The sequence below is a fragment of the Trachinotus anak genome, unplaced genomic scaffold, assembly GCF_046630095.1.
Source record: "Trachinotus anak isolate AG129_WGS33_773 ecotype Australia unplaced genomic scaffold, CSIRO_AGI_Tana_v1 ptg000018l, whole genome shotgun sequence".
Classification (NCBI taxonomy): Eukaryota; Metazoa; Chordata; class Actinopteri; order Carangiformes; family Carangidae; genus Trachinotus; species Trachinotus anak.
The window spans coordinates 16,957,005-16,984,918 of record NW_027273869.1 but is presented as its reverse complement, the minus strand read 5'-3'; the positions used below and the strand labels follow the sequence as shown (position 1 = coordinate 16,984,918).

The 27,914-nt window shown below is 42.5% G+C and overlaps 1 protein-coding gene and 1 long non-coding RNA gene across 2 annotated transcripts; one reads left to right on the top strand and one right to left on the bottom strand.

Moving 5' to 3' along the window:
- The first annotated feature begins 429 nt into the window (after positions 1-429).
- LOC139635297 (uncharacterized) lies at positions 430-27,169 on the top strand. The gene is made up of 3 exons (XR_011694155.1): positions 430-565; positions 1,172-1,240; positions 27,040-27,169. It is a non-coding gene; the product is annotated as an uncharacterized lncRNA (long non-coding RNA).
- ntn4 (netrin 4) lies at positions 2,511-27,119 on the bottom strand. The gene is made up of 10 exons (XM_071502460.1): positions 26,979-27,119; positions 24,824-25,371; positions 18,292-18,570; positions 12,859-12,985; positions 11,914-12,099; positions 5,014-5,227; positions 4,474-4,568; positions 3,937-4,005; positions 2,969-3,142; positions 2,511-2,782 (listed from the first exon to the last, which is right to left on the bottom strand). Exons 1-10 carry the CDS (start codon positions 27,022-27,024, stop codon positions 2,643-2,645), a joined length of 1,878 nt encoding a protein of 625 aa, XP_071358561.1. The 5' UTR covers positions 27,025-27,119; the 3' UTR covers positions 2,511-2,642.
- Positions 27,170-27,914: the final 745 nt, after the last annotated feature.

Genomic DNA, 27,914 nt, shown 5'->3' with positions numbered 1-27,914 from the left:
TCAAGGCCTGGACAGTTACATCAGCTGCTGAGAGTCCCTGTTCACGTCTTTCTGCTCTGCAACAAGGTTTCAATGACAAGGAGAGATAGCTGCTCAATGCCAAGCAGAAATAACTTCTTTATGACGACTTTATGACGTCTTATTTTTGCAGTTCCTGCCATCATATGTCAGTCAATAACAAGATTGTACTCGCCAAGTAAATGCTTGGAAGTCAGACGGGGCAGTTAGACGATCACACAGGTTATAAACTATTTACTCCCTGGTATAAAATGATAATTCTGGTTTTAATTGCAGTTTGTTTACAACCTGCATGATTGTCTGACACACTTTAACAATGTGTCTTTGTTTCCATATCTCAGCAAATGGTGGTTTGCTAAGTTACTGTCAAGCTTTCTGTTTCTTTTCAGTTTACCTTCACTACCAGCGCTAAATGAATCCCAGAAACTAATTTTTGAAACTGAAACACTCTTGATTTCAGACAGGTAGTCAAAAGCAGCTTCTCATCTCTGTCTGGTGATGTTAATTTTGTCGGCTGTCGTGGGCAGATTTTGTCAGCTAAAGCTAGGTAAGTAACACTAACACCAAAATGATATTAAATAAAATTAAATAAATATGCAGGTTAATAACATTGGCTGCATGAGTTGGTTGCTGTTTTAAAATCTAAACAATGTAAAACTATCATACAATTGATGGCTACGTGCAATAGCATGCTAGAAGAATGAGGCTAAAGTTAGCTTAATGTCCAAGAGAATGACAACTGTTGTGAGCAGAGTTTGTCAGCTAAAGCTAGCTGGCTAAATAACATTAACTCCAAAAATGATATAATATAAAGTGAAATAAACACATAGGTTAAATAACATTGTCCTGGGCGTCTCTGGGCGACTGTTTTAAAATCTGAACAATGTAAAACTACCATATAATTGATGGCTACATGCATGCTAGCATGCTAAAAGAATGAGGCTAAAGTTAGCTTAATGTCAAAGAGAAACAGTCCTGATGATTCATACATGTAAATAACTAAAAACTAGTTAATGACTACTATGGTAAACAATGATAAGGAAAATTTAAAATCAGTTTAATTCATGTTTGGATACCTAGCTTACTAGAAAAACATACTTTGACAAGCTACAACGCATTTAAGCTTTATTGCTTGTATTTTTGCTTTTACAAGGGAAAAAGATGAAGATGAAAACTGACCAATGTCTTTGGCAAACGTCACGCTATCACAGGAAACACGCATGTAAGTAACACTACATTAATGTTATTTCTGTACATAGTAAGACAGTTAGCCAAACATGCTAACATTGGTAGCTCATATTAGAGCAGATAAACACCGTTTCTAGCATGTTTACGTTAGCATTTTTAGCATTGTTTGGTAGAGGGGTTTAGCAAACTGCTAATTGTGTGTACAGTGTTATTATAGCCAATAGATCTGCTAGCCAAACCTCCAAAAATAAGACTCAAGTTGTAATAAACCAGAACTGTCCTTTAATATAACCATACAAGGACAAAAAAACAAAAACAGAGAGAGAAAGATGGACAATAATATTTATATAGATATATACAAATAATACTGTACAGGAGCACAAAGGAAGGAATAACAAGGATTTTCTGAATTCAGCAGTGGAGTGTAATATGAGATGAATCAATACACAGTTCATAACGTAATCATAAACAATGGAACGGCTGTTTTTTGAAAGTGTACACGATCCTAAAGAAAAGCTTAAGAGCTGGACTGAATCTGGACTGTGCTCGTAGTATACCTCTGCATTCAACCACTCTCTCTCTCTCTCTAGCTCACATGCACACACACATTTGCAAAAACAGTCAAGCAAATACATTCACGTTTGGGGTAAAACCCATTCACTCTGATTTCAACACAGGCACACCTGGACTGGCTAAGATTTAACCACCTGTAGTGGCTTGTATGGCTTGTTCAGCGTCACTCTGGGTGCTTTGCACATCGTGTCTGCAGCACACACACACACACACACACACACACACACACACACACTGATGCCTCCGTGACTGTGTGTCCACTGTACAAGAGCACATAGGGGACGGGCGTTCTCCATCCACAGTCAGGCATTATAGATTTGTGGGTGTGTTTCATCTTCCTCTCTTTGTGTGTCCATATTCCCTCAGTCCATCTTAGGCTAAAGTGCTGCAGAGAGGAGGGAATTCAGTTGTGTGTGTGTGTGTGTGTGTGTGTGTGTGTGTTATAATGTATGTCAACGGGTCTAGGGTCAGTCACTCAAAACAGAGAACTCTTGGTCATAGCGCTGAATTCCTCAATTTCTTGCGCTGCAGCAGCAACAGCAACAGCAAAGGAAATGTTTGCTTAAATCCTACATCAAGAATGTAAGAGTGACAGTTTTGCTCAGATGCGAGGCAGATATGTCTTAACGAAAATTACATCCTGTGTGCTTTTAGCTTGTGCAGTCCACCGCTAGCTTTATGCTCTCATTGGACAACAGCAGAGAATGGAGGGGTCTCAAATGTCTGTCCAGTCCCCCCGAAATCCTGTGCGATATAATATTCCACGCGTGGAGGACAAGGAAACACAAATCCACGGCTTTGTTTTGTTAAAAACAGTCTCGTCATTCGCTGTGTCTGTCGACCCTCCAGCTTTAACTGTCTGTCTACCAGTTGCAGTCTGTCTTGAGTAGTGCGAGGACTTTGCGCCCCAAGCTGGCTTTCCACGGCTTGACGAAGCTCTTCATGTTGACCAGGAGGCGGCCCTGCTTACGGTCCGAGTGTCCCGCCACCAGGTACTCCGCCCCTGAGGAATGAGGTCAAAGGTCAAGGACAATTCTTCTTTGGGAAAGCAATTAAAAAATTTAAAAACCTCAATCAACTTTTATACCAGAAAAGACTACAACAGTTTTAAACACTGTTGTAGTTTTAAAACTGTTGTATTTCGTCTCTTGTACAATCATAGTTGAGTGAGTATGAATATGTGTCTGACCTGGGTTGAGGATGGGGCAAGTGCAGCCCCGTGCAGTCCAGGACTCGGGGTAAAGGGTGACTCGACCTCGCTGTATCTTCACCTTGGTGTTCTGACTGAGCACCTTCTGAACTTTGACCTCCACCTCGGCGTGGGAGCCCTTATCGTGGGCCGACAGCACTTTCACCTTCAGCACTAAGAGTCGGGTAGAGAGACCGTCAGTGTGCAAGCATGTGAGAGGTTGTGTGCATTTGAATTTCTTAAAGAAAGATGAAGCCACATTGTTTGCCTGGTGTCAAACTAAGAAGCATAAAATTTTAAAATGCTCTTTATTACTTTCAAGTCACCAGAGGAGGTATAGTGTTGATTTATAAGAAAGAGGAAGGATTTACTGCATTGTGTACAAAATCTAACTCCACTGGCGGTTAATAGGGCCTGTTGAAGAGGGCTGACGTGGAACTGTACTGTCTAACTTGCTGAGTGTTGTGATTATGATATTTTTTTTTCAGTTTAATCTAAAATTCAGATTAGTTATGCTTTCCCCAGGGGGGTTGGAGCAAAATCAATTATTGCTCTGAATGCTGCAGTCAGTTGGACCATCACTTTGTAGAGACATTCATGTACCCTAATGCCTTTGGTGATCCTCTGACTTTTCCACCAGTTGCACTGTGATTCTGTGGATTTGAGTGAAATGTTTTGACAGCTACTCGACTGATTGCCATGAAATTTGGTACAGACAGTCAAGATGAACTGTAGTAACTTTGGCATCATCTAATTTTTCCTTCAGTGCCATCATCAGGCCAAAATTGTATTTCTTTTCAGTACTTTGTTTTATGACCAGATATCTGCATGTGGACCCATAAACACCTCTAAGACCCAGTTTGCAATAAACCAAAATATACTTTTAATTGTTGCTTGGAAAAGCTTAGTGACACCCAGCTGATGAGGTACAGTGTGTGTGTGTGTGTGGAAGATGTTTGTGTTCTTACCATATGCATAATTCATGGTGCAGAAGAGTTTACTGTTGGTCAGTGCCTGCTCTTTGCACTCACACTTCTCTGCAGGGGACAAACACAGACACACATTTAATATTTGAAACATAACTCATTGTGTGTGTGTGTGTGTGTGTGTGTGTGTGTGTGTGTGCGCGCTCTCAGGTACGTGTCCTAAGAATCTAAGAACAGTGTGTGTGTCCAGGAAGGAATGTGCCTATGAAAGCAGCATGGTGGTGATGTTGCTGGTGGTGTCTGGTGAGAGAAGGGACACTTGGAAACTATTCATGCGCAGAAGCACGCACACATACACATACACACACACACACACACACACACACACACACACACACACACACACAACCATCTTTGTTCCATGTCCTTCTAAGGCCCTATCAAGATTTTCATTACTTAACCATTAATGCTTGGTCATCGAACTGTGGAGGAAGATAAATAACACACACGCACACACACGCACACACACACACACACACACACACACACACACACACACACACACAGTCCCTATCTCACCTGAGTAGTGGAGGGCAGAGAAGAGTTCGTCTGCTCTGAAGATCCTGACTGGCTCGCTGGAGTTTCCCTCTAAGTTGTACAGGTCCAGATCAGAGCTGCACATATAAATCACATTATCACACACATGCATATGTGGGAATGTTAAAATGTACTAAATGGACCTCATTTTTACACCAGAAAAGCTTTTTGTGTAGAGTTTGAAATTTGTCCTTTTACCAATTTCAAACCACCTTTAAAGTCTTTTATCGATCTGTTTATTACTTTAGGGTGTATTGATGATTGTAGCCTCTAGGGTGTAAGACCGTACCACAGGTGCAACCTCTATAACAACATACAATGATTTAGTCTTATTCTTTAAACACATCTGACTTCTATCTTGGTCCTGCTCTCATTTTACCTCACAAAAAAACATAACTTGCAGGGGGGTTTACAGATTTTAAATTCAGGGGGAAGAAAGCACTAATATCAAACTGTACATATTAGTGTAGTATTACTATATATGTAACTGGAATCAGGAAGGAAAAAAAGGTTTTTACTCACCCAAACATGCAGTCCCCAGTGAATGGATCACAGTCGCCTGCACAGTCACATGGACGGCAGCCATATTCATGGAAACCCCAGTATCCCACCATGCACCTGTCGCAGTGGGCTCCACCTACTCCAGGTTTGCAGATGCAGTTTCCATTGGAGGGGTCGCAGGGTGAGCTGTCCGCCAAGTGGAATGGCATGGAGCCCAAGGGGTGACAGTTGCATGCTGGGAAAGAAAAAATTAATAAATTAGATTTGGAGGTTATGTTGGACTGTGACATTCTGCAACTTTAGTTTTTCAAAACCTCACTTGAGCTGCAGTTTTTGAGAACTGACAAAAGAATCCTTATGTGCTATATATATTAAATAGCCCTGCAATAAGCAGTGCATTGATCTTAATCCTATGCTATTTAACATGCTAATGAGTTAAAATTACCCGCATATGCTAATCCTGGTTTTCTCTATTGTTTATCTTGAAATTTTCTCAGATTTGCCTTGATGCTGCTGCAAAAATTCAGTTCACCAAAGCAGATTATTATAGTTGGAGTATATAATCCAAAAAAACATAATCTGACAAAAGTTAGAGTCAACAGTTCAATATGTGGGGAATGAATGCTTGAACCAAGTTTATCTGATAGTTGTTGAGGCTTTTCACTTGAAGCCATAAATGTGAACCTCACAGTGGCACTAAGAGCAAAAATTGCGGGTCAGTCGGATACATTATCTGGGGACCATGAATCTCTGAAGAAAAATAAGTGATATAAAGTAAAAAGTAAAGTAAGAAAAAAAATCACATAAGTGGTGCCCTGAGTCCAAAGGGCTTTCTAAGATGACACTTTGCTGACCTGCAGATTCTAATTTATTACCAGGACTGGTGATAATTTAGAATTTCATCATTCATCACTTGTTCTATTTGTCTGTCTGGTATTGTTGTTAAGAGCTCGCAACACAAAGGCCTCTCTCTTTTTCTTATCGCAGCTTTCTCCCTCCCTCATGTCCCCTCTAATTGTGTGCTGATAGGGTGTTCTTTAAACAACCTCCAAAAACAATATACTGCACACACACACACACACACACACACACACACCCATGTTTTCACTAACAGTCTGAGAAAACTACTGTCTGCTGTCTTGCCTTTGCTGTGAGCACTAAGACCTGGAGCCTTGCAGGAGGAGGTGTCTTGCCTTCCCCATAAATCTGTCCCTATCTCGGGGGCAGACAGGGAGGGAGGACGGGCGGGGGGACAGGCAGAAGACGAAGACAAAGACACATAGAGGGGGTGTTGTTTGGAGCCATTTCTCTTCTGTTTAATGATGCTTGAAGCCTGACTGGCAGTAAATGACTCTAACTTACTGTACACCCAGAGGCCTGTCTCTCTGTTTTGTTTTTTTTTACAACTAATGCTTTTGATTATAGATTAAAATAAACAAAAACTTGAAGTCATAGATTTAATGAAGGAAGTTGTGTGACATCCCGCTAATAAACTTCGATTTTCTCAACAACCGCTCAACCCATCAACGCCAAACTTCATGTGTGTATTGTTGAAGACTCAAGGAAGTGCTGTGTCGCCTGTGAAGTTTTTCCAATGAGCAGTTCTCAAACAACATAAAAACATTAAACAACGGTCTGTTAGACATTCACATAATCAAAGTGCTTTGTTTTAGACAGTGATAGGAAGACAGCACTGTTTTGTTTTCTGTTTTATCCTCCTCCAGGCTGATGTATTAGGATTATTAACAGGCAGAACAAGTAATTAATGCATGACTGTTATGGAAACATATCATTACATCATCATCATCTGACATTGGTATTCGGCTGATGTATATTTTTTAAAGTTTCCTGTAACAGCCATGTTTCAGTGAGAATCTTAAACTAACATTACACATTGTTGATCATTTCTTATATTTTCCTTAATGATGCAGAAGATAAATCCACCAGTGATTTTCTTAACTGCATATTAAAATAAATCCATATCACACCCATTTTAAGTTTTAATTCAAGCTCTTTAGTAAAAATACTGATTCTCCAGTTCAGGTCAAAGTTGCTATTAATTAATTAATTAATCTACACACACGTGCCAGTTTATTAGATACACTTAGATAAAACTAATGCAGTATAATACAATAACCCTGCAATAAATCCTCCCTTAATGAGGATTATAATGTCCAGTTTATATCAACTGAATGAACTGTATGGTTTTACACTGAGAGGTGTTTCTAATATATTATAACTCATATAAATGGGACGGGCAAAATATTAGGAACACCTATCAGTATGACCCAGTAGTGTGAAGATGTCATCTTGGGATTTTGGAAAATTGTAGTTTATTGATTTTCATCATTTTCTAACATTTTATTGACTAAGTGATTACTGTTGAGCTGTGAGCCATATGTAGGAGCTCTAAACTGATTTAAAATGTTTTATTTCTGTCACCTCAGGGACATAAGAGACATCTTATTAAATATTTACATATTACATATGTTTTTTTCCTCTTTCGTTGATAGAGATGAGATATAGGTCTGTGTTTGTGTGTGTTTTGTCATTGGTTGGATTAGTTCTGCAGTTTTCTGCGAATTTCCTCAATAAAACTTTGCAGGAGTTGCAGCTTTCCGACGTTTGAGAACTCATCTACTGCAGATGCACCATAAACGTGTCTCTGCCCAGCGAGGACATCGTCTCATCAACCTCCTAAACCAGACACTTTATCATACGAATCACCGGGAACAACAAAGATAAGATAAACCTTATCATGAGACCCAACAGGACAATATCAGTGAAATCATAAAGATATCACATTCAGAGACTTTATAGACATGGACACACACGCACACAAGCACACACAGACATACAAATACTGGACACACACCAAATATTACAGCTTTGTTTGTGTGTGTGTGTGTGTGTGTGGGTGTGCATCAGGTCCTATCTACACTATTGTTTGGTGAGCAGCCTCCGCATATTAATAATTAACAGAGATTACAGCACCACCTCAGCTCCATGTAGAGCCGAAACACGTGGGACGATGTGTTCAGTAAGCGCGTGTGTTTACATATGTGCGTGAGAATTTATGAGCATTTGAAGGGGGTCAATACACAAGGACTCCTGTATGGAAATGTGTGTGTGTGTGTGTGTGTATCTAAGAAAGCTGTGGGCTGCAGGAGCTGACAATGAAAACTTTATGAGCGTGTGCTGAGACATGACAGGACACCTGCCTGAACAACCACAAAAAAACACCCAGAGCAGATAACGAATCTGCCCCCCACCCCAAACTCACACACACACACACACACACACACACTCATAAACACACACTGTAACTTTCCCCTCTGCTTAAGTGTTTAGGTGTGTATGAGCTTGCGTGGAGCTTGACAAGAGTGTTTTCTTTCCCGGGCCCCTCGGAGCTTGGTATGAAAAAAATGTTCCTCGCAACGGAGGGAAATTCCTCCATTGTCAGCGAGCGGCTACGGTGGGATTTCACAACCTGTACCTTCGTCTCAGGGGTTCTCCAAGCATGTGGTCGCTTCTTTTTTTTTCTATCAATCAGCCGTCAGTGAGGATCATTTGCCTTCCAGCCGCTGAAGTTGTCCCACCACTGAGTTTTCAGGTGCAAAGTGTGAAATTTAAACCCTATTAAAACACGCCTGGGATAAAAAAAAAAATTTTTTAAAGTGGTGGATCAGTTTCCTATGACCTTATTAGAGATGCCAGCACAGCCAGACTTGGTTTTAAAGGTCCCATATTTTACACTTTCCAGTGTTTTATTTTATTTTATCTTAAGTGTTCTCCATATCTCCATAAGAAGATATATTTGTGGTGAATCAAAAACCATCTCAGTGTCGTTTTACATCTCCTCTCTCTGGAGCTCCAGTAGCAACAGGTCAGTGAGCCAATCAGAGGAGAGGATCTGAGCCTCTCCTCTGATTGGCTGACTGTTTTCTGAGTGATCAAAAAAAATATTGCAGATTTCATCTGAACACTCAGAGAAACCAAATCTTGCAAAGTTGGATGGTGGGCCCAGGTGGGCGGGGCTTGGCTGCTTTGTTGTGACATCACAAAGTTACAGTACTGACGGCTGGTTTTAAGGCTCAGCTTCTGAATACAGGCTGTGTGCATTTCTCTGTGGACTGAGGCTTTGATACTTTCACAGTATAAATATAGAACCTAGACCTGCTTTATAATCACAAACACACAAGGAAATCTCACTTTACACAACATGGGACCTTTAAATTGGCACAGGAGGAAGCTACTGGGAAAATACTCCAGAGCAACAATGGAATGAGGCTGTAAATTAATGTTATAATTCATCATTTATAAGATCCTGAATTGATGGACTCCAAGCAGAATGACAAGGCTCAGACTGAGAGATAATGATTTATGTTGGAGCTGTCATAAGGAGGCTGGAGTGATGGTACACATGTATGACAGACTGAAATGTTGACCTGATGATGGCGCCAGATTAAAAAGCCAGAGGATCATGGGAACATGAAGGTGTGCATCAGATAGCGACATATTTCACTCAGAACAATTAATGTCAACCTCATGATGAAAAGCCAAGAGATCTTCTGTTGAGGATGAATTATAGCTGTTGAGATGTTTCAGGGGTGCAGAAGCGTTGTGAGATAATGGATCTCTCTTGGATCGCACTGACAACCATGAATGTGTTGTATCACTCCCAACATGTGTTCACTCTCTGATCATGTTGGTATTTCTGTTTTAATGGATTTCTTGTGATGTAAAAAGCAAACAAATACATGACAACACCCCAACTCTGAGTGACAAAACTGGGCTGATAGCCAACACATTTTCCTCCCTTAGCGTTTTTGAATGGTCTGCTGCAATTTGACAGTTGTTTTGAATTCAATGAGATGATGTGTGTCTCCATGAACACACAAACATACTTCAGTAATCATGTGTGAGTCCAGCATACCTGCAGGACTGGGCTGCCTAGGTCAAATCTGAGAGATAATCAGAGGGTGAATGTAGCCACTGTCGTGTTTATGGATGACTATCTTGTGTTTACTTAAGACTCGTCTCATCACTGGAGGGCAGCAAGCCGCTCAACCCGCCTACACACACACACACACACATAGACGCAGAGAGGACCCTCACACAGTCACAACTACTTCCAATGATTACCCCGAAGCGACTCCAGCTCTGAGTCATGTATGAAAAATGGCAAAACAAGCTGAGATGGACAAGCAGGGGTTGTGTGTCGAGCTTTGACTCAAGACGTAGGAATGCCGCCATCTGATGATTAACTGTGGTGTAAACCTTGGATGGAGCGTGCTGTCTCACACACACACACACACACACACGCGCACACACACACACACACACACACACACACACACAGAGAGACAGAGCCAGGTGCCCATCAAGAATCAGTGTTATCCAGCACGTCCCGGCTTGCGATCTCAGTCCTCGGCATTCCTCGGGATAATGAGAGCGCTGTGCCAGTGTGGTGCGTACGAGGTTAATGTTATGATTCCCGCCAGTAGCATTTTGTCAACACCAGTATCATCAGTTATACTTCATGACATTTGACAGTGTGTTTTAGACGTCGTTGTGGGTTTGAGGGTGACGGGACTGACTCATCTGCATCTAATGTTCGCATCTAAAATTCCTAAAGTCACCTCCTGTCAACAAACAACACTTCTGTGCGTCGACCGGAGTGATGACTACGTGAACTACACTACATGTGGTCAGTGATACAATGCAAGATGAGATTAATATGAGATTCTTTTTTTTTTTTTTTTTTTTTTAACATAAAACTACTGGTACCTGTTTGCTGTGCAGTCCATGTTATATTCTCCCCCTTTTTCTTTCTCCTCTCTCCTCTCAACCTGAAGAAGACACCTCCTCTCTATCATACTGTGAGGTTTTGGCCTTACTGTAATGTGCCTTGAGAGTATTATTGGGTTGAATTGAATTGAATTGAATTGAATTGAATATTCCGATACAGCAAAAGACTTTTCTTCATCCCCGCTACAAATTATGATACCTAATGATCCTTTTTAACTAAATCTAAAACAAAAATCAAACAGAATCACATGTGGTGTTAAGGACACATGGTTAAGCCTTAAGTTCCTTGTATTCACTATTCATAAAGTCTATAGTTTTAATTTCTGGAATCCATCTTTTTGCATTTTATTTTGGAATCTGTTTCTAATAGAGCTTGAAACATGTTAAACATCCCTGAGTCTTAATGTTATTAGAGCCAACAGGTTTCCTCAGCTTGGATTTTAAACCTTAAATCTCACTTTGAATGGAAAAAAGTAAAGTTTCAGTGAAAAAATGTTAAATAAATTAAAAAATAAATTCACAGTTTGGAGTCAATCTACTAAATTACACCACTCACTGCCAAATTAATGATTATTCTTTAGTGTAATTAATAAGTTGCCACAGTTGGACTCGTCACCGGTGCTGCAGTTTCTCAAACTTCTGACCACATTTCAAAATAAACTTCATCCCTCACTGCATGAAACCCAGATTATTTGGTTTCCTCTTTGGCATCACCCCAGGTGTGGTTGTTTCCTTTTTGTGGGTGGATGAACATAATGGAATTGTTTTACTTCCTCTGCCTCGTATCTCTATCAGCAACTCAGAAAGCGTCGGCTCAGATCCTGTTCCTGACAAATCCAAATTTACACAGTTTCAATTTGTAAATTTCACATGTAGGTTTCCTCTAAATGCTGATCTGGGTTGCTCATAAATTATACATATCATTCTTGGTGCAACTTTGCATTCGCTTCTATCACCCAATGATACAAATAACCAGCCACACTCTGCCTCCCTTCTCCACTGCTCAAGAAAAAGGTTGTTCACTGTGATGAGCAACGTGTCTTAGTGAGATATAATTAATGTGTGTGTGTGTGTGTGTGTGTGTGTGTGTGTTTTGCTCGTGTGTCTTACGTTTGCAGGAGTCGGGGGCGGTCTGCGGTCGGTGGGGGTCTCTGTAGAAGCCCGCCTTGCACTTCTGACACTGACGCCCCTCGGTGTTGTGCAGACAGTCACACACGCCTCCGCTGCGCTGGCCGGACTCACGCCACGCCGACCAATCAAAATGGCAGCTCTGAGCGTGTCCGTTGCACTTACACTCTGGTGTGAGAGGGAGGAAATCATTGCTGAATTATCTATGGGAAGCACAAAGTCTGAAATGACTGAAAGGAGGCATTTGATTGGCATTAAAGGAATATTCCACTAAATATCAAACACATTTGTATGTATTTATTAAATACAGGTCAGTGGTGGAGAAACAGATCATGCTACAGGAGAGTCAGAGAAGTTTTAATGGACAATTTGAGGCTTTTTCATGTTTCGTGTTTCTGAGTCTCTACTGAATATAGCTGCTGAACGAACTGGAAAACCTTCACACTTAAGAAATCGTAGCACTGATGGTCAAAAATGACCAGTTGTTTTGCTTAAATAAATCTTGTTTTATTTAAGCATTTAGGGCTGTACGGGGTTCATTATCTTGCCCAACACTGGAGAATCCAGGAATCGAACCATCAACATTCAGAATAGTTGATGACCTGCTATAACCTCTGTTCTACCTTTTTGTCTCTTTCTCCTCCAAAATCTTCTCCAGCCGTAACTGCTGCTGTCTTTGCAGATACGCTGCTCCTGCAAATCATTTTGTTTGTTCTACTAGTTCATACCAGTCCTTTTGTTGACCAGCAACGCTGCTAACATCACCTGAAACTACCTGGAATTCAGGTAGCTCCAGCAACTTTTGCCAAATTCCCCTTAGAGAACGGGGTAAATAAAAGCAGGATGAGTGATGACGGCTGCACGTTACATCACATATCTGTGAGTGTCTGAGGTGGAAAAAGGTGCGAGTGCGTTCGTTCGACTCACTCCGACATTCGTGCGGAGCCCCCGTCAGTCCGTCGGCCGGCTGCCAGGGTCGGTCGTTGTAGAGAGGAGCGCAGCGCTCGCAGTGGTCACCTGCAGTGTTGTGTCTGCACACACACTTCCCATGGACCTGAGGGAGAGAGAGAGAGAGAGAGAGAGAGGAAGAGCTCATTAGCAACAGGCAAAATGATAGACAGAGGTAGAAGGACGGGAGGAACAAAGAGGTCAGTGTGATGGAGAGGACAAGACTGTTCCGGGTGAAGACTTTACTCTTCTTCTGTCTTTCACTCTTATCCTCACTCTTCCTTCACCTCCGTCTGATGAAGATCCTCCTTCCTTTTTTTTCTCCCCTTCCTCTCCGCTCCCTCTGATTTTCTTATTTCCTCTCGTTGCATCCCTTTCTTGTGCTCCCTCGTTCGAAAATTAGTGAATGGAGATTGATTGTTTGGCTTCATCACTGGAAACAGGAACGGGCCTCTGCTCTGAAAAGCCTGTGTGTGTGTGTGTGTGTGTGTGTGTTTGTGTGTGTGTGTGTTTATGAGTGTGTGTGTATGAGAAGAGTGCAAGTATGCAGCACTGAGAGCACAATAACAATCTCCTTGTCATTCCTCTGAGCTGGAATGCCATGCATGCTGGATAATGATTGAAGGAGGGGGGCGAGCAAGGCATCTGAGGAAGCTCTTTATTTGTTTGCGTTACACCGTGCAACTGTAATGTAGGACGCACAATTATACAATGATTACAGAGGCAGACACACACTACACACGCGCATAGAAAGTAACAGCACAGCACAAACACACACATCGATTCTGGCCCTGGTTTCCCACGGTGTGTGATGTGTCACCAACTTGTGAACGGCTCTGGTTCACACACTCACGCACTGTACTGCATGTAGACTTAAACACATCCACATGCTATAGGAATACAGCTATAAACAACATGTCCTCTGCCTGAACTGACCACAGATCAGTCATGCAGTGTAGACTGTGTGAACACACACACACACACACACACACACACACACACACACACACACACACACACAGCATTTCAGTCACACTAATAGGGAGCTAATAGGGGAGCAATTGCATAAATGAGAGGTCCAGGCAAATAGGAGGCAGGAGACCTAATGACACTATCGCGAAAATGAAAAAGATGGAGTGATTCATGAAGAAGTCCAGAGCGGAGAGAGAAAGGAGGGGCACGGAAAAAGAAGAAAAAAAACGGACAGGGAGGAAGGAGAAGAAGGGGAAAAGGCCGGCAGCAGGAGCAGCGGCAGCATCTGGCTCGGGTCCAGACAGCTGGTATTTCAACCCATTTCACATGTTTACCATACCGTGATACGGGACAATTAACAAACGTACACACTGAGAGCTGCACACACGCAATCATGTAAAGTCGGCCACTCAGATGACACAGCAGGGCTGCACTGATATGAAACTTCCAGAGGCTGCTGATAGTAGATTTCAGTGTCACCAGTTTTACCTTGTTCAAGACAAAAATATGGGGAGTAGTAAAAGTATCATCGTCATTATCAGAAATAAACAGATACAACCTTCAAACTACATATTGTCATTAGATATGATAAAATAAACTTAAAGTATCATATCAACACAAATGCAGTGTTGTAGTCGGGTCACTAAACCTCTAAAAGTCCCCAGCGCTCGAGTCCAAGTCCCTATTATCTGAGTCCGAGTCTGAGTCATCAAGGTTGAGTCTGAGCCACGTTCCAGTTTCTCAAGTTAACATTTTGTATGTCGTACATTTGGTTCTGAAATGGTTCTGTTGGGTTACGTGTGGTGATGTTGTAACTTGTTCTTTTGTGGAAAACATCTTTTGGAATCAGCACCTCTTTGTCCATAAAACACTAACCTATTTTCTGTGGTGCTAGAAGAAGAGCTGCTTCATACTACATGTCTAATAAAGACTCAGTTACCCTAACCTTTAGTACCTAGTAGGGGTCAAGCTCCAAAACCAGTTTATCCACGCTTTCCCATAATGCACCTCAGTAGTGTCCCTCACTCATTACACCCTCCATGAATGGCACATGCTGATATCTTCCAAAACTCCAAATCCACAGGTTTGTAACATAAGCGTTCTGTTGCAGATCGTGGTCTCACAGACAACATCTCATGGCTGAGTAGGAACAGGGCTGCGTTCAGACTGACAGTCGCTTGAATGGAGCCAGTAAGGCGTCTAAACGCAAGGGAAGGGAATGGGGGGAAGCAAGGGAACATTCCTTGTGGATTACTTTGTAACATGAACACAGTATTTCTACTGTTTACCTCGCGATTGTTGCGACGGGAGATAAAACGATAACCACTGTGATAACTTTCCAGAGTCGTTTAAAAAAAATCTTACGTCATTATTATGATCTGTGCTTCAGGCTGAATCCCTGCAAACCGCGAGCAGTAATCTGAGCTTTTATGCATCATGTCTTTAAGAAGAGAGAGAATAAAGAATAAAGCAAATAAATGAAAGCAACGAAAGAGAAGAGAAAGAGCAAGAAAACACACAAACACACAAACACACACACACTGGCTGGACTAATTGCTGCAAACGCTCCACTAGCTGGCCCTGGATGTCATTATGGGTGTGTGTGTGTGTGTGTGTGTGTGTGTTGGCTTTGTGGCTAACTAACAGACAGTGTAATCACCCTGGACCGCAAAACCCCATGTGGGGGTCCAGGAGCACAAAACAACAACAACAACAAACAAATGGATCCCTTCACCCACCCCCCCCCCCACCCACCCCGCCGCTCACAGTGTCTGGGCAGTAATGACTCGATGTATAACGGCCACTTTCACCGCTGATTACTGCGCACACACACACACACACACTCGGAGCAGACAAAACATTGCATGCTTAAGCACACGCACCTCACACACACAGCAGACCAAACAAACACGACATATTGTACATGTGTGAATAGAACTGTATGCAACGTATGTTTATATACGCTTAACATACACTACACTAAGGCAGCTTTAAGAGGTCACACACACACACACACATTTATAAAAGCTGAAAAATGCCTAACCACACACACACACACACACACACACACACACACACACCCTTCCCTTCCCTGAGTGATCAGTAATCTCTGCCCTCATCTCCTGTCTTGTGCTGCTCTGCTTGTTTGGGTTTTGCCAGAAACGGCGGCTCTGGGTCGAAACAGAGACACAAAACAAAACTGCTGATAGGCGGGAAAAGGCACTTATATAACATCTGTGTGTTTACCGAACGCTCCTGCATGGCACACAGCAGAACGGCGCTCTGATGACCTGAGGTAATGTTGTGAGGCCGGTTAAGAAGGATTTACTGCTCACACTTGAAGACTAATATTTGCGGCGAAAGATAATTTGCCACCGGGTTTCATATTCCACACAGGCGAGCGTTGAAATGATTTATTATTGTTATTATCATCCTGGCGTGCAGAGGGGAGTTTCACAGTCCTCTGAAACAGTTTAAATACTGTTTCAGAGGATTTAGACCCTCAAAAGAAGGAAATCCTCATTAAAACCCTCAGCAGAGCTACTTGGAATTTCTTGGCGTGAAAACATTAAGACTTAAAGACTGTGTCCAATAAACTGACTATCAGCAGCTTCATTACAAAAGCCTTGATATCAGGAAAGAAAACACACATGAATCGTCTTGTTCAAGTTTCATGTAAAGTGCCAAACATTTTCTTGTATCATATCAGTATAAAATATGAGCATTTTAGGTTGTTTTTTTTCCTCCAGCTGCTTCTCAGAATCTGGGCTCTCCTGAGTTATCTTGGGTTTTGTTGTCGTTTTATCGTTTCATGCACCAGATAACTGGTGAATAATTGAAAAGACGATAAGCAGAAAGCAAGATGCGGAGCATTAAGAATGAATTTAATCATCATCTTTACCAGTCACGAATGCAACATTGACTAAACAGACCTGCATCATATTAGACGAGGAAACTGACTCACTGATATCTCATATAAGGCCTGTATCAGCCCTGTATAATAGCGCCAAATCAGACGAGCCAATATGTTGCTGATGTTTGATATTAAGAGGTTTCAATACAGACATACCAGTAATATGTTTGAGATAGTTGAGAATACAAGGTTATATATGTAACCCAGGTTCTATGAGTGCAGAGGCTCTCTCCAGCTAAAAGCCGCTCGAAACGTTAACTGAATCTAATCGGTGCATGGCGACCACAGGTGATGTATTTTGCACCTGTGGGGTCAGGACCCGTACATATGGATGTTGCATTGGGTGTTTTTGTAGATGAGGCTGATATTTTGTAGTTGGATTCTTCTTAAACTCTCAAATATTCATATGATATAAATTTTAAAAAATCCAGCATCAGTGGGGCTGTACTGCTTGATATCGTGCTATTGTTTACTATAATTAAATGTCTTTATACATTGCAAAGGAAACTCCTTGTTGACTCTCACTTTCCCCCGTCGAGCTTCGCTGATTGCACTGAAACAGACGCTCGGCTTCAAAGTCATACATCATTTCTGCTTGTGGAGATGGCTGCGATAGGAGCCCGCCTATGAAACGCTTATATTTGATTTCAAGCGAAAACATTGCCTGTTCACACCCACCGTCATCAACACACACACACACACACATCAGCACCATCATTAACCCTGAGTTGAATCAATATCTCCATCTCTTGGGTTTGTTATCAGCGGAAAAGCAGCTGTTTATCCGACCGGACAGAGCCAGCAGATCAAAGGAAACAGGAGAAAGAGAGGTGATCCCTCCACCCGTCCTTCAGTCTGTTATTAACACAACTGTCAACAAAAAATGAACAAGCCATTTAGTTTGCAACTATCAAACCTATAATCTTGATTTCCTTAGGAGAAGTGAAAAACCTGCCCATGGCTGATTACTTCATGATAATTATCAAAACACGTGAAAGTTGATGAAAAGTCAGAATGGTGCATTAGAATCATGGTGTTCAAGGCTGAAACAAGTCTCTGTGCATTGGAGATGTAATCACTGATGAGGGGTTTTGATTGTTTTTGACAACAAAAACAAAAGAAATTTAAGATCCGCCTCCTTGTTTTTCCAGAACTTTCAACAAACCGTGAGATGCAGCTAAAATCGTGTACTACGTGCTACCCTACCTAGAAGTTTTGATTTATTTATTTTTTTGTGAAACTTCTGTTTTGAAGGTCAAGAACAAATGCTCATACTCAAGTTATGTTAGTATTCAATTGTATTTTGATAAATGTTATTTTAATTTAAGTTAGACTTAAATAGGTATGGCTTCTAGGTTCTGACTACAGGTAGCACTTTGCGGAAAGGTTTTGATGAGCCGAAGAAAGATTTCAAGAGATTTCAAGGTTATATCTTTAGACTTGCTAGTAAATGTTAAGATATTTACAGTGAACAGATGCAATCTAAACTCTAAAAGCTCATAATGAACAAATCTTTCCGCTCTTACCACATGGTTGGTGCGGTCTCGAATGGGCTGGTATCCCGGTGCAGGAACACACTGCTCGGCGTGTCCATTACAGAAGCAGCTTCCCTTCACTATCAGGTCATAGATGGCAAAGTGTCGGGTCGGAAGAGCTTCGTGTGCGGAGGCAAGGTCTTTGGTCTGGCAGGGACACGACTGGTGCTTCAGCAGCCGAATGCGGATGTTGGTCACCCTCAGTTGCTGCTGACCCTCCAATCCGAACGGATCCAGGGACTCCCACTTTGGGAGTGTTCGGAAGATCACCTGTTGGTCAAAGACAGAGAGAGAAAGAGAGCAGTTTACAGACACAATAGGAACTTGAAATCTGTCCTGAAATCATATCGCAATTCAATTAGCCAAATAAAGACAGACCTCCATTTTTACTGGGCTCAATAGTCAATCCAAAAGACATTGAAGTGCTGTTTTTGAAACAAAAAAGTGCAATCAAATTATCTAGCAAACGTGCTTTATGAATCTTTTTGAAGTAAGAAAGGGAAGTGTAATTACAGAACCATGCCAGTTCTACTAAGTGTGTGAGCTTTCGGAGGTGGGAAGTCATCTGACTGTTGCCAAACTCAGTCTAGTCTCAGAGGGTGTTTCTAGCCAAAAACTGAGTTTGCAGAATTGTTTTCCTGTTCTGCCAATTTTGCCAACATTGCCTGAATGCAGCATTAGTGGCCTGTGATGTACACTTTTTATATAGTGATTAGATATTTCTTACATTTCTGTACCTTTTAGACTTGAAGAGGGTGATTGTTAGTTGCAGCCTCACTTCCTTCCTTCTTGGAAATACAATATAAACATGGACAGTGGGAAAGTGGGACTGTTCTGTTGGGTTTGGGTATCAGTGATTTTCTGCCTCTGTGATTTACTTTTGATTTACGTCTTGAATTACGGAAAAGGATAATAAAATTCTTGCAGCTCCACTTCATGATTTAAAGCAATTAGACGGATGTATTCAGTGGCACAATCGGGGTCATTGATGCTGGTCATGTCATTACATCTGTCATGTTAATGGGGGTTTGTTTTGGTATCACTTGGGCACTAAACTGTGACCTTACACGCCGCCATCGTTGACTACATCCTCACATGACCGTGAGGTTGCTGGGTGTCCCTGAATTAGTGTACCCAACCTTTCTCCTTCTCCCCCCTCTCTCCTCCTTCTCACCCCCCTCTCTCGCTCTTTACTCTGTCTGGTCCCTGGACATCCTTCAAATCGAAGTCCCCTTTGTGGGCTGCCATCGCCATGGCTACTGCTGCCACTAGCAACCAACACCGCTACTGTTGTCGGGGTGAAAAAGTTGGTGTCTGCCCCAACTCTCGCTGTGAAAGAAATGTGTGTTTGCAGTGTGTCTCTTTACCAAAGTGTGTGTTGTTGTTACTGGATAGCTGTCACTGATATCATTGGGTGAGCAGTGTGTGTGTGTGTGTGTGTGAGAGAGAGTGTTTTCTTTGGTTGAAGCTTTGGTTGAGATGCAAGCAAAGCCCCCATGCAGCTCCCTGATTGGCTGGATGACTGGCTGAGAGCATGATGGGAGGAGCGCTATTAATTTCCCTGTTGTTGGAAAAGGTCATGGGGTCACAGCATTGTGGTCCGCAATTAAGAGAACACGACAAATAGGACGAGGGGCGCCGGTCCGCGGGAGAGCACGGAGAGCAGGGCCAGACAAAGACGGGACGGAGATGCAGCTTCACATAACTCAGGGCCGCACAAAAGGCCTGCGACAGCCCGGCGACACCACAGCAACACCAGCGCACACACACAACCACACTGGCATGCACACAAACACACAATGATAAAATCACATCAGTGTTGTGGTTTCCTTTATACAACACAAATTCCACAACAGACCTTCATGGAGCTTTTACTACTACAAAATGTGTGCCTTACAGATTTCCTTTGAATGTGGAAACTAAATATTAGTGTTCGCAAATATGCTGATGACACCCATGTTTATGTTAATCTGTGTCCCGGATAGATGTAAGTCTGGGGAAACCTCAAGGGTCTTTAAATGGTTTTAGGAGGCCAAGCAAACTGAAGGACAGTCTGACAACAACAGTTGAAAACTGGGCAATCTTGTAGCTCATACACTCTGCTTTTAAACCATTTTAAAGGACTATGATACACGTTGAACTGCTTATTTTCCCTTTTTCACCTCAATTTGGATTGTACGAACGTATTTCCTGCATTGAAGGAGGACATTGTCTACTCTAAGTTAAGGTTAACAGTGTCCACTTGCAGCAGAAAACAACTTTTGGATGCAAAGGGACATAAAATTAAGGTCAAAAATTTGTTTAGGCTGATTTACCCCATTTACAAATGAGGATATTTTTGGTGAAACATTTGTAAAAACTCAAAATGTTGAACTTTAAAGCTACCATATGGAGTTTTTGAACACTAACGACACTATGAAACAATCTTTTGATTAGATCTCAGGCTCATGCCATATCATGCGAGACATATTCCTACCAATAGTTTCTTGCTATTTCCACTGACTGACGGTTGGTGCAAAGGTGGGAAATGACACTGCATGAATGTAAGCAATGCACATTTCAAGATATTAATACAATTAGTTTTGGAAATGTTTTATAATGAAGAAATGTATTTATAAGGTTTTTTGGGCAACAACAATACACATAATCTGTTTTGTTCTTAACATTAACATAATTGGTTGTTTATAAGAAAACTCTGGGAGGAACCTTTGACTGTAACATTATCATAAGTACAGAACCAGCTGTTTTAATCCATGTTTCCCCGTCACCGCTTAGTAGCTAATGTGCAAGTCTGAGAAACTTTGCTCTATAGAGGATATTAATCATTAGTATCATTATAGAGGTTGAAAAGCAGAGACTGGATGTATACATTGTGTTGAAAGCAGATACTGTGGGTTAAAGTTTTAAACCTGCTATTAGAATATGCAACACATTTTGGGCCAAATGGGCCTTTTTTTCATTTTGTCTCTCTGAGGCAGTGGGTTCACTGTGGACCATGTGTCCACTCATAATCTTTCTTCCTGTTTCAGGCTGAAAAATAAAGTAAGTCTGGCTTTCACAGGCCTAATTCCATCAAAGCACTGTGGACTGTAATCTGGTAAACACACAATGGGCATTGATGGAAGGAGAAAGACAGAGAGGGTAATAGAGAGGGGGGATGGGTGTCTAGCCAACAGTACCAACATCCATCAGAGCAACGGCACTTCCTTCCCAGCCAACAGACGGAGAGCCGACTGTATGTGTTTATCTGAAAGGGCACGGGTGAGTGTGTATGTGTGTGTGTGGGGGGATGTGTGTGTGTGTGTGTGCTTGAGAAACTGTGGAAAAGAGAAAGAAAATGTGTGTGAGTGTGTGTTGGCTGGTCTGCCTCACTCTCTTCCCTAAGGAGGTCAGTCTCTACAACAAACACTCACATTCTTCCAGCCCAGCTGACCTCATAAATAAGACAAGGAGTCCTGCACACACACACACACACACACACCACCTTTTCCCCACATTACAGGTGAACACGAAAAGCTTTCAGCACAAGAGATGACATGCTTTCATGTTTGCAGGAGAAACACGAGAGGCAGAAAGCTGAGAATACCTGCTGCCTATAATCGCTTCCAGCTTCCCACACACATGCAGGCGAACTTTAAATCAAGTAGTAAGTCGGGTGATGTGCCTTTTATTTAGTATGGCTTAATATTTCAATGCAAATTGTTGAAGCAATGATATTTTTGACTATTTGTCTTACTCTGAAGTAGGGTACAATATCTGGTAAGTGCTGCAGTCAATAACCAATAACCTTAAATTACAAATGTCCTGATGAGATGTAAGTCTGGGGCAATTCATAAATAATCATTCATTATTTGGTCTGAACTAAAGCAAGTGCACATTTGTATATGAAACACAGAGAAAGTGAGGTTCAACAGCCCTAAAACACACACTGCACAGGATAAGGTTTTGTTGTCATCACCTTGCGAAGGCCACAGACAGTTTAACTGTCATTACAGGTGATGTCCAATCACAACAAAAACACACAGAGGCAGAAAACGTGTGAACAGCTGAGCAGCAGCAGCTGGTCTGTCAGAGCACTACTTGACCTCTTTTAACCTCTGGGTCAGCAGTTGATGGGTTAGAGGGCGAAGGTTGTGCTCCTAGCACAGGTGGCTAAAACTAATATGTGAAGCACAGTCATAAAGAGACAGAACAGGGAAAACAAGTTGCTATTTTCACACCTTCATGCACTAAAGGTTTAAAGCTGCAAGGATTAGTCGATTCAGTGATTAAGCGAAAGAACACTGAGCCGATTTGCTCCGAACTTGGTGGAGGGATGGGACACGGTCCAAGGAAGAACCCAATACATTTTGAAGCAGATCTGGATCATTTACCATGAATTAGAATTGTTTCCTTTGAAGTTTGGTGTATGTTTAACATTGTCCTTGGTGTAGGTATGTGCTCCACTCAGCACATTTTCTTGTTAACAGTAAGTAACAGTGCATATGGCACCAGCACCATTTAGGAATGCTTACATCAGTATTACATTCAATGTGCTTCTCAAAAAAATTACACAATAACAATAGCGGTTGTGACATAGCAATGAACAGGTAATAAAACTGCACAGCTGTCTTGGAACAGGATTAAAGACAATAAATAAATAAAGCTATAGTTGATAACAAAAGACGTGTGGGATTGTTTGGCCTTGGGAAGGTGGGTATGCACTCGATCTAGTTCCACTCTAGTTTTTTAAGCAAAAATACCAAAAACGTTGCTGGTTTCAGCTTCTTTAGTGAGAGAAGTTGATGCTTTTCTTTGTTATATTCAACAGTAAGCTGAATATCTTTGGGTTCTGGGCAGTTAGTTGGATAACCGCCTGCATACCAGCAGCAGGAATACATAGAGAAAGATTTATGACCCCATAACAGCTGTCAGGACGGAGTAGTAGCAGGGAGAGCCCGTCAGAGAGGGCGTAAACACTCATTACACATGAGAGCACTGCAGGGGGCCCAGAGCAGCACCACGCTTGGCATGTGCCTCCGCACACATCTGCAGAGCAGCTCCTGACACACACTGCTTCAATTAAACATCAGTGGACTTTCAGGAAGCCCTCTCGTGCTACAGTCAAAGTACGCCTATTAAACACTCACTCATGCACATACGCTCTCGGAGCGCCCCACACCTGGCTGCTCTCTGCTTTCAGTTGCCTCAGCGTGCTAAGTGTGCCGTATGACTCTTGCATGTTGCGTGACTTGAACTGAATTTGTTCCAGAGGGAGGGGTAGTGATGGGGAGGGTGCACTTTAAATGTTGGAAAACTGTGAGCATCTGTCTGCCCAATGGCATGGTTTACCTGTCACTTTGCAGAGTGGCGTGCACAGTATGACATCATGAGCGCTTCATTCACAGAAGGAAGAAAAAGGTGCCTTCTGAGCAGGAACCCCCCCCCCCCCCCCCCCGCAGCAGCTCACTGCAGGTGTTATCCGCCCACCTTTCCACCTGCGTTCACCTGCTTTCTGAGCGATCTCACCGTGTTTGGGTTGAGAAATTTGATCATCAAAGTTGCTTCCAGAAGGTACAGCAGGGCTGAATGGTGAAAGAGGTGCTGAAAGTGTTGTTTCATAATTTCATAGGAATTAGTGTGTTGCAATCTGTGTTTTAGGAAGGAAAGAAAAACCTGATTGTACAGCGTATATTTTACACTAAAACTGTATTTACTCCTACATATGTCTACTCGGTTATGCTCTTTCTGAGGTTTCTCTGATTTTGTTTCTTAAACCTTAAGATTTAAGACCTGGTTGATTTGGTGACACCTGTGGTCACCAGTGGTACTGATAGATGTGTTTCAGCAATAAAAGACCCTGAGTTCATGAGTGTCCCCATTAGGTTAGGAGTTTAGACACCAACCATCAACCCTGATTTGTGTCCAACTATTGACAATTGTTGCATTTCTCCCCCCCCCCAGGTGTCACCTCTCTACTACTGTCTTCAATAAAAGTGTAAAAATACTTGGAAATCAAAGTCCCAGAGTTAGGTTCAAGATGACACACGTATCAAACTCATGGGTGGGGGCCACTCTGTCGCAAACACAACTAAAGCGGAGCAACTGATGGTTCTGTTTACAGCGCAGCCAAACAAATGTAGGATTTGGTTGCATTGTGTCGTTTTAATACACTAAAGTCTAAAAGAGACAATCAGCAGCAGCATCTGACACAGAAACACTAAACTCATGACTGAATGTTGTCTTTCATGTTGCATGAAACGTGCCGTGTACCAGCCTTTGTGTGATGCATAATGTCCAGTACATGCATGAATCCCTTGTGGCTAGGTTCGTAATTTGAATCCTGTGTGGGAAAGGTGGACTCCACCAACAAAGGCTACTATAAAGAGAATGGAAAGACATTGAATACTTGTTGAAGGGTCTAAGAATAGAGAGTGTTGCACATTGTACAAGCTGACAAACTCGACTTCAAACAGATTCTAATGACGGCATTTAATATGATGAAAGGTCAGACATCAGATCAAACACGGAGCCTCCTCCTCACCTCTCCACGGTTGCAGGGATAAGCCCCTGAGTATTTGGATGTGCAGGTGGCCCCGTCCCGGCCCGCTCCTCCCTCCTCCAGCCCGAAAGCTTCGCTGCAGTTACTGGCGTAGTACTGCAGCATCTTCCATGTTCGCCCAAAGTCCTGCGACCGCTCCAGGGTCATGGCAGCAGGCCTCGGCGAGCGAAACACAACGATGAGATGCGTGAAGTAGAACTCAGCCTCCAGGTCCAGCTGCACCGTCTCCGACTCCACCCCTTCAGCTGACTGCCACCAGGTGTTTGGGTGACGGAAGGAGGAGTCGGACATGGCCCCGGCCAGGTGGGACAGAAGCGGCAGGCCGGCGTTGCACTTGGCACATTTGGCGGCACTGCAGGCCAGGTTGGCATTGGGGTCGGAGTAGGAGCAGTAGAGCTCGGTGCCATTGTTGCCACAGACGGTCTGCGTCAGAACCCGGCGACCCAGGGCTAAGTTACCCATGCGGGGGTTGCAGGCCCGGCTCTCGCAGCGAGGGGCCACACCTGCACGAAACACTTCCACCGACAGACCTGGATGGATGGAGAAAAAAAGAAAGAGAAGTTTATACATGCACTTGGTAAATATGGGCTGTGGTGACATAACAGCTCTGTAGAGAAAACAAGAAAAAAAGAGAGAAAGTGTGGGTGTCGGGTAGGTACAGCAAGGTGTGGCACTCAGTAGCCCTCAGCTTAAAGGGTCAGTCCACCCAAACAACTCACTTCTAGTAGTACTTAACCATGCAGATAGATTGGTCTATCTAGATCTAGATATATAGATCTGGTCTTGCCAGGTTTTGAGTTATCTGTTGGGCAGTTCTCTGCACGGGAGCTGAGCTTTGCAGGAGTCTGTGTTTATCTGAATATGCTATCAATTTAAGTGGAACTTGCAGTATTTCTTAACTTCTGGACAATTAAAACCCAAATTACCTGTAAAAGTATACAGGAGAGAAAGGTCAGAAAGTTTCTGTTTTAATTTAGAGGAACTGGCCTTTGTTTGTCTAATAATTGACCATATTAACCAATAAAAAAGTCTTGTTAGGCAGCATTCACTGACCCACTTTGACCCAGGAAATCTTACTTTCTAGACAGGTTTGGAGGTTTAATGAACAGACACACCTGAAATCTGACTTACAGTAAAAGAGTGTGTGTGATAGTGTGGGTGAGCTGAGAGTAAGAGTGAGTCAGTGTGAGTGTGTGGACAAAAGTCAAGTGATTTACCTAGATCGGAAACGTTATGCAAAAAGGGATAATAGAGGCATTGTGCACCTGCCTGCTGCAGACTGCAGCCAGCGTGGACTCTGACACAGATAAAGTTTGGCAGCTCAGGGAGGATGAGCAGCATTCAGACGCCTTGCAGACGCTTTGTAACCCCCCCCCCACCCCCCCCCCCCCCCACCCCCCACCCCGAGGGGCCACAGTGTCATCTCCCTCAGTGGATTTATTATCTTAAACCTGGAGCGCGCTTTGTTTTTCATATCAAAGACCTCACAGATAGAATCTTATTAAACCCTAAAGGCTGAATCAATTTTAAAATATGATTTTTCTCAATGGATGTCAGGCTGGAGTTCATGCTGAATTACATAACTGTCTGTAGGTGAGGAGGTCATGAGAGGAAGACTGGATCCCTTAAACAAAATAATCCTTCATATTCACTCTCCCATTGTGCTAATGAATACAGTGTGCACTAGTAACTAAGAGAGTAACATTATGTTATATGAAACTATTTCAATGTATAGGATCTTGAAAATCCTTAATTTTGAAACCACTGATGTACATGAAAAATATGATTCACAACTCTCATGTTTTTTAATACCAAACTTCCATCCAAATCAGTGAAAGTTAATAACAATCAGTCTCAGACATATCCTCTACAGTCCTATTCTTCCAGGAGGTTAATATGGAAACTGGAGGCTAATATTTCGCTTAATTATTCAAAAATAAACTCTAAACTTTTAATATATGTGAGTTCATGTGTCAGAAATCCCGAGTAGAAACCCTTCCAGTCAGAGGTTAAATTGCCTGAAACTCTGGGCGAGTTCTGCATTGATGCACTTGTCCCTGAGCAGCAACAGCACATTGTTGCATCAGTAACAATAACTCTGACAATAAGGATGTTCGATGTGAAAAAACACACTAACCTGCATCTGACAACAAGGCCAGACTGATCACAAATAAAATCAACATATCTCCTTGTTGCAGGAATAATCCAAAGTATGAGAGAGGAGGGAGAAAACTGGACCAGACAATCCGCTGGAGTTACTCAGGAATTAAGTTTGCAAGGATCTCATCCACGATGGCAAAGTTAAAAAAAAAAAAAAAAAAAAAAAAAAGACAAGTGCGTAGGCTCAAATCCAGTGTGGACTTTCTCTTTCACTCAGCTGCGATCCAATAAGGGGATAATAACTCAGTCGGAGGAAAAAACAACATGATCCCGGACGGTGCGTGATGTCCCGCTGTGAGAGCACCAGAGCCGCAGCGGAGAAGGAGTGAACGGATCTGCCCAGCTCGTCTGCTGCTGCGGGACCTGCAGCGTGTTTCATGTCCCCGCAGTGTGCGCCCGGCTGCCCGCTCTGCCCCGCAGATCTATTTCTAAGGAGCGCAGGGAGACAGAGAGGTTGTGTAGTGACAGCGCCGTGGAGCAGCTCCGCCTCCCCTCCGCATTTCTCTCCCTGGCTTAAAGGAACATTCCAGTTTGTGCTCACACAACCCGATCCCTGCACCAGGGGGCTCCCAACGTGAGGGTCCCGGACCTCCAGGTGGTTAGGGCCTGTGTGAGGAGTTCAGGGACTCCAACAAGGTGTTTCCATAAGATAGGAAGGATTAAAGGTGTTTGATCAGAGGAACACAGACACTTTCTGTTTGGTTTTGTGCTTGATCACATTTTTAGGTACTTGATCACTACTTTAAACTATATTCTTCACTGCATTTATTTCATATGATCAACTTTATTTATATATTTCTTTTATTTAAAAGCATCACTATTTGATTAGATTATAGCTCCAAGCTAATTTACACTTGAATTCCTTTTGCAGGTCATATCAGAAAAAAAAGTGTATATAGAGACAACATACGTA

What these genes read in the sequence shown, in the direction of transcription:
- ntn4 (XM_071502460.1), bottom strand. Translation starts at nt 27,024, where the DNA reads ATGTTGATTTTATTTGTGATCAGTCTGGCCTTGTTGTCAGATGCAG. An exon ending in GGCCTTGTTGTCAGATGCAG is followed by an intron (nt 25,372 to 26,978) that starts GTTAGTGTGTTT and finishes CCATCCATCCAG; the next exon opens with GTCTGTCGGTGGAAGTGTTT. An exon ending in GGCTCCGCACGAATGTCGGA is followed by an intron (nt 12,100 to 12,858) that starts GTGAGTCGAACG and finishes CTCTCACACCAG; the next exon opens with AGTGTAAGTGCAACGGACAC.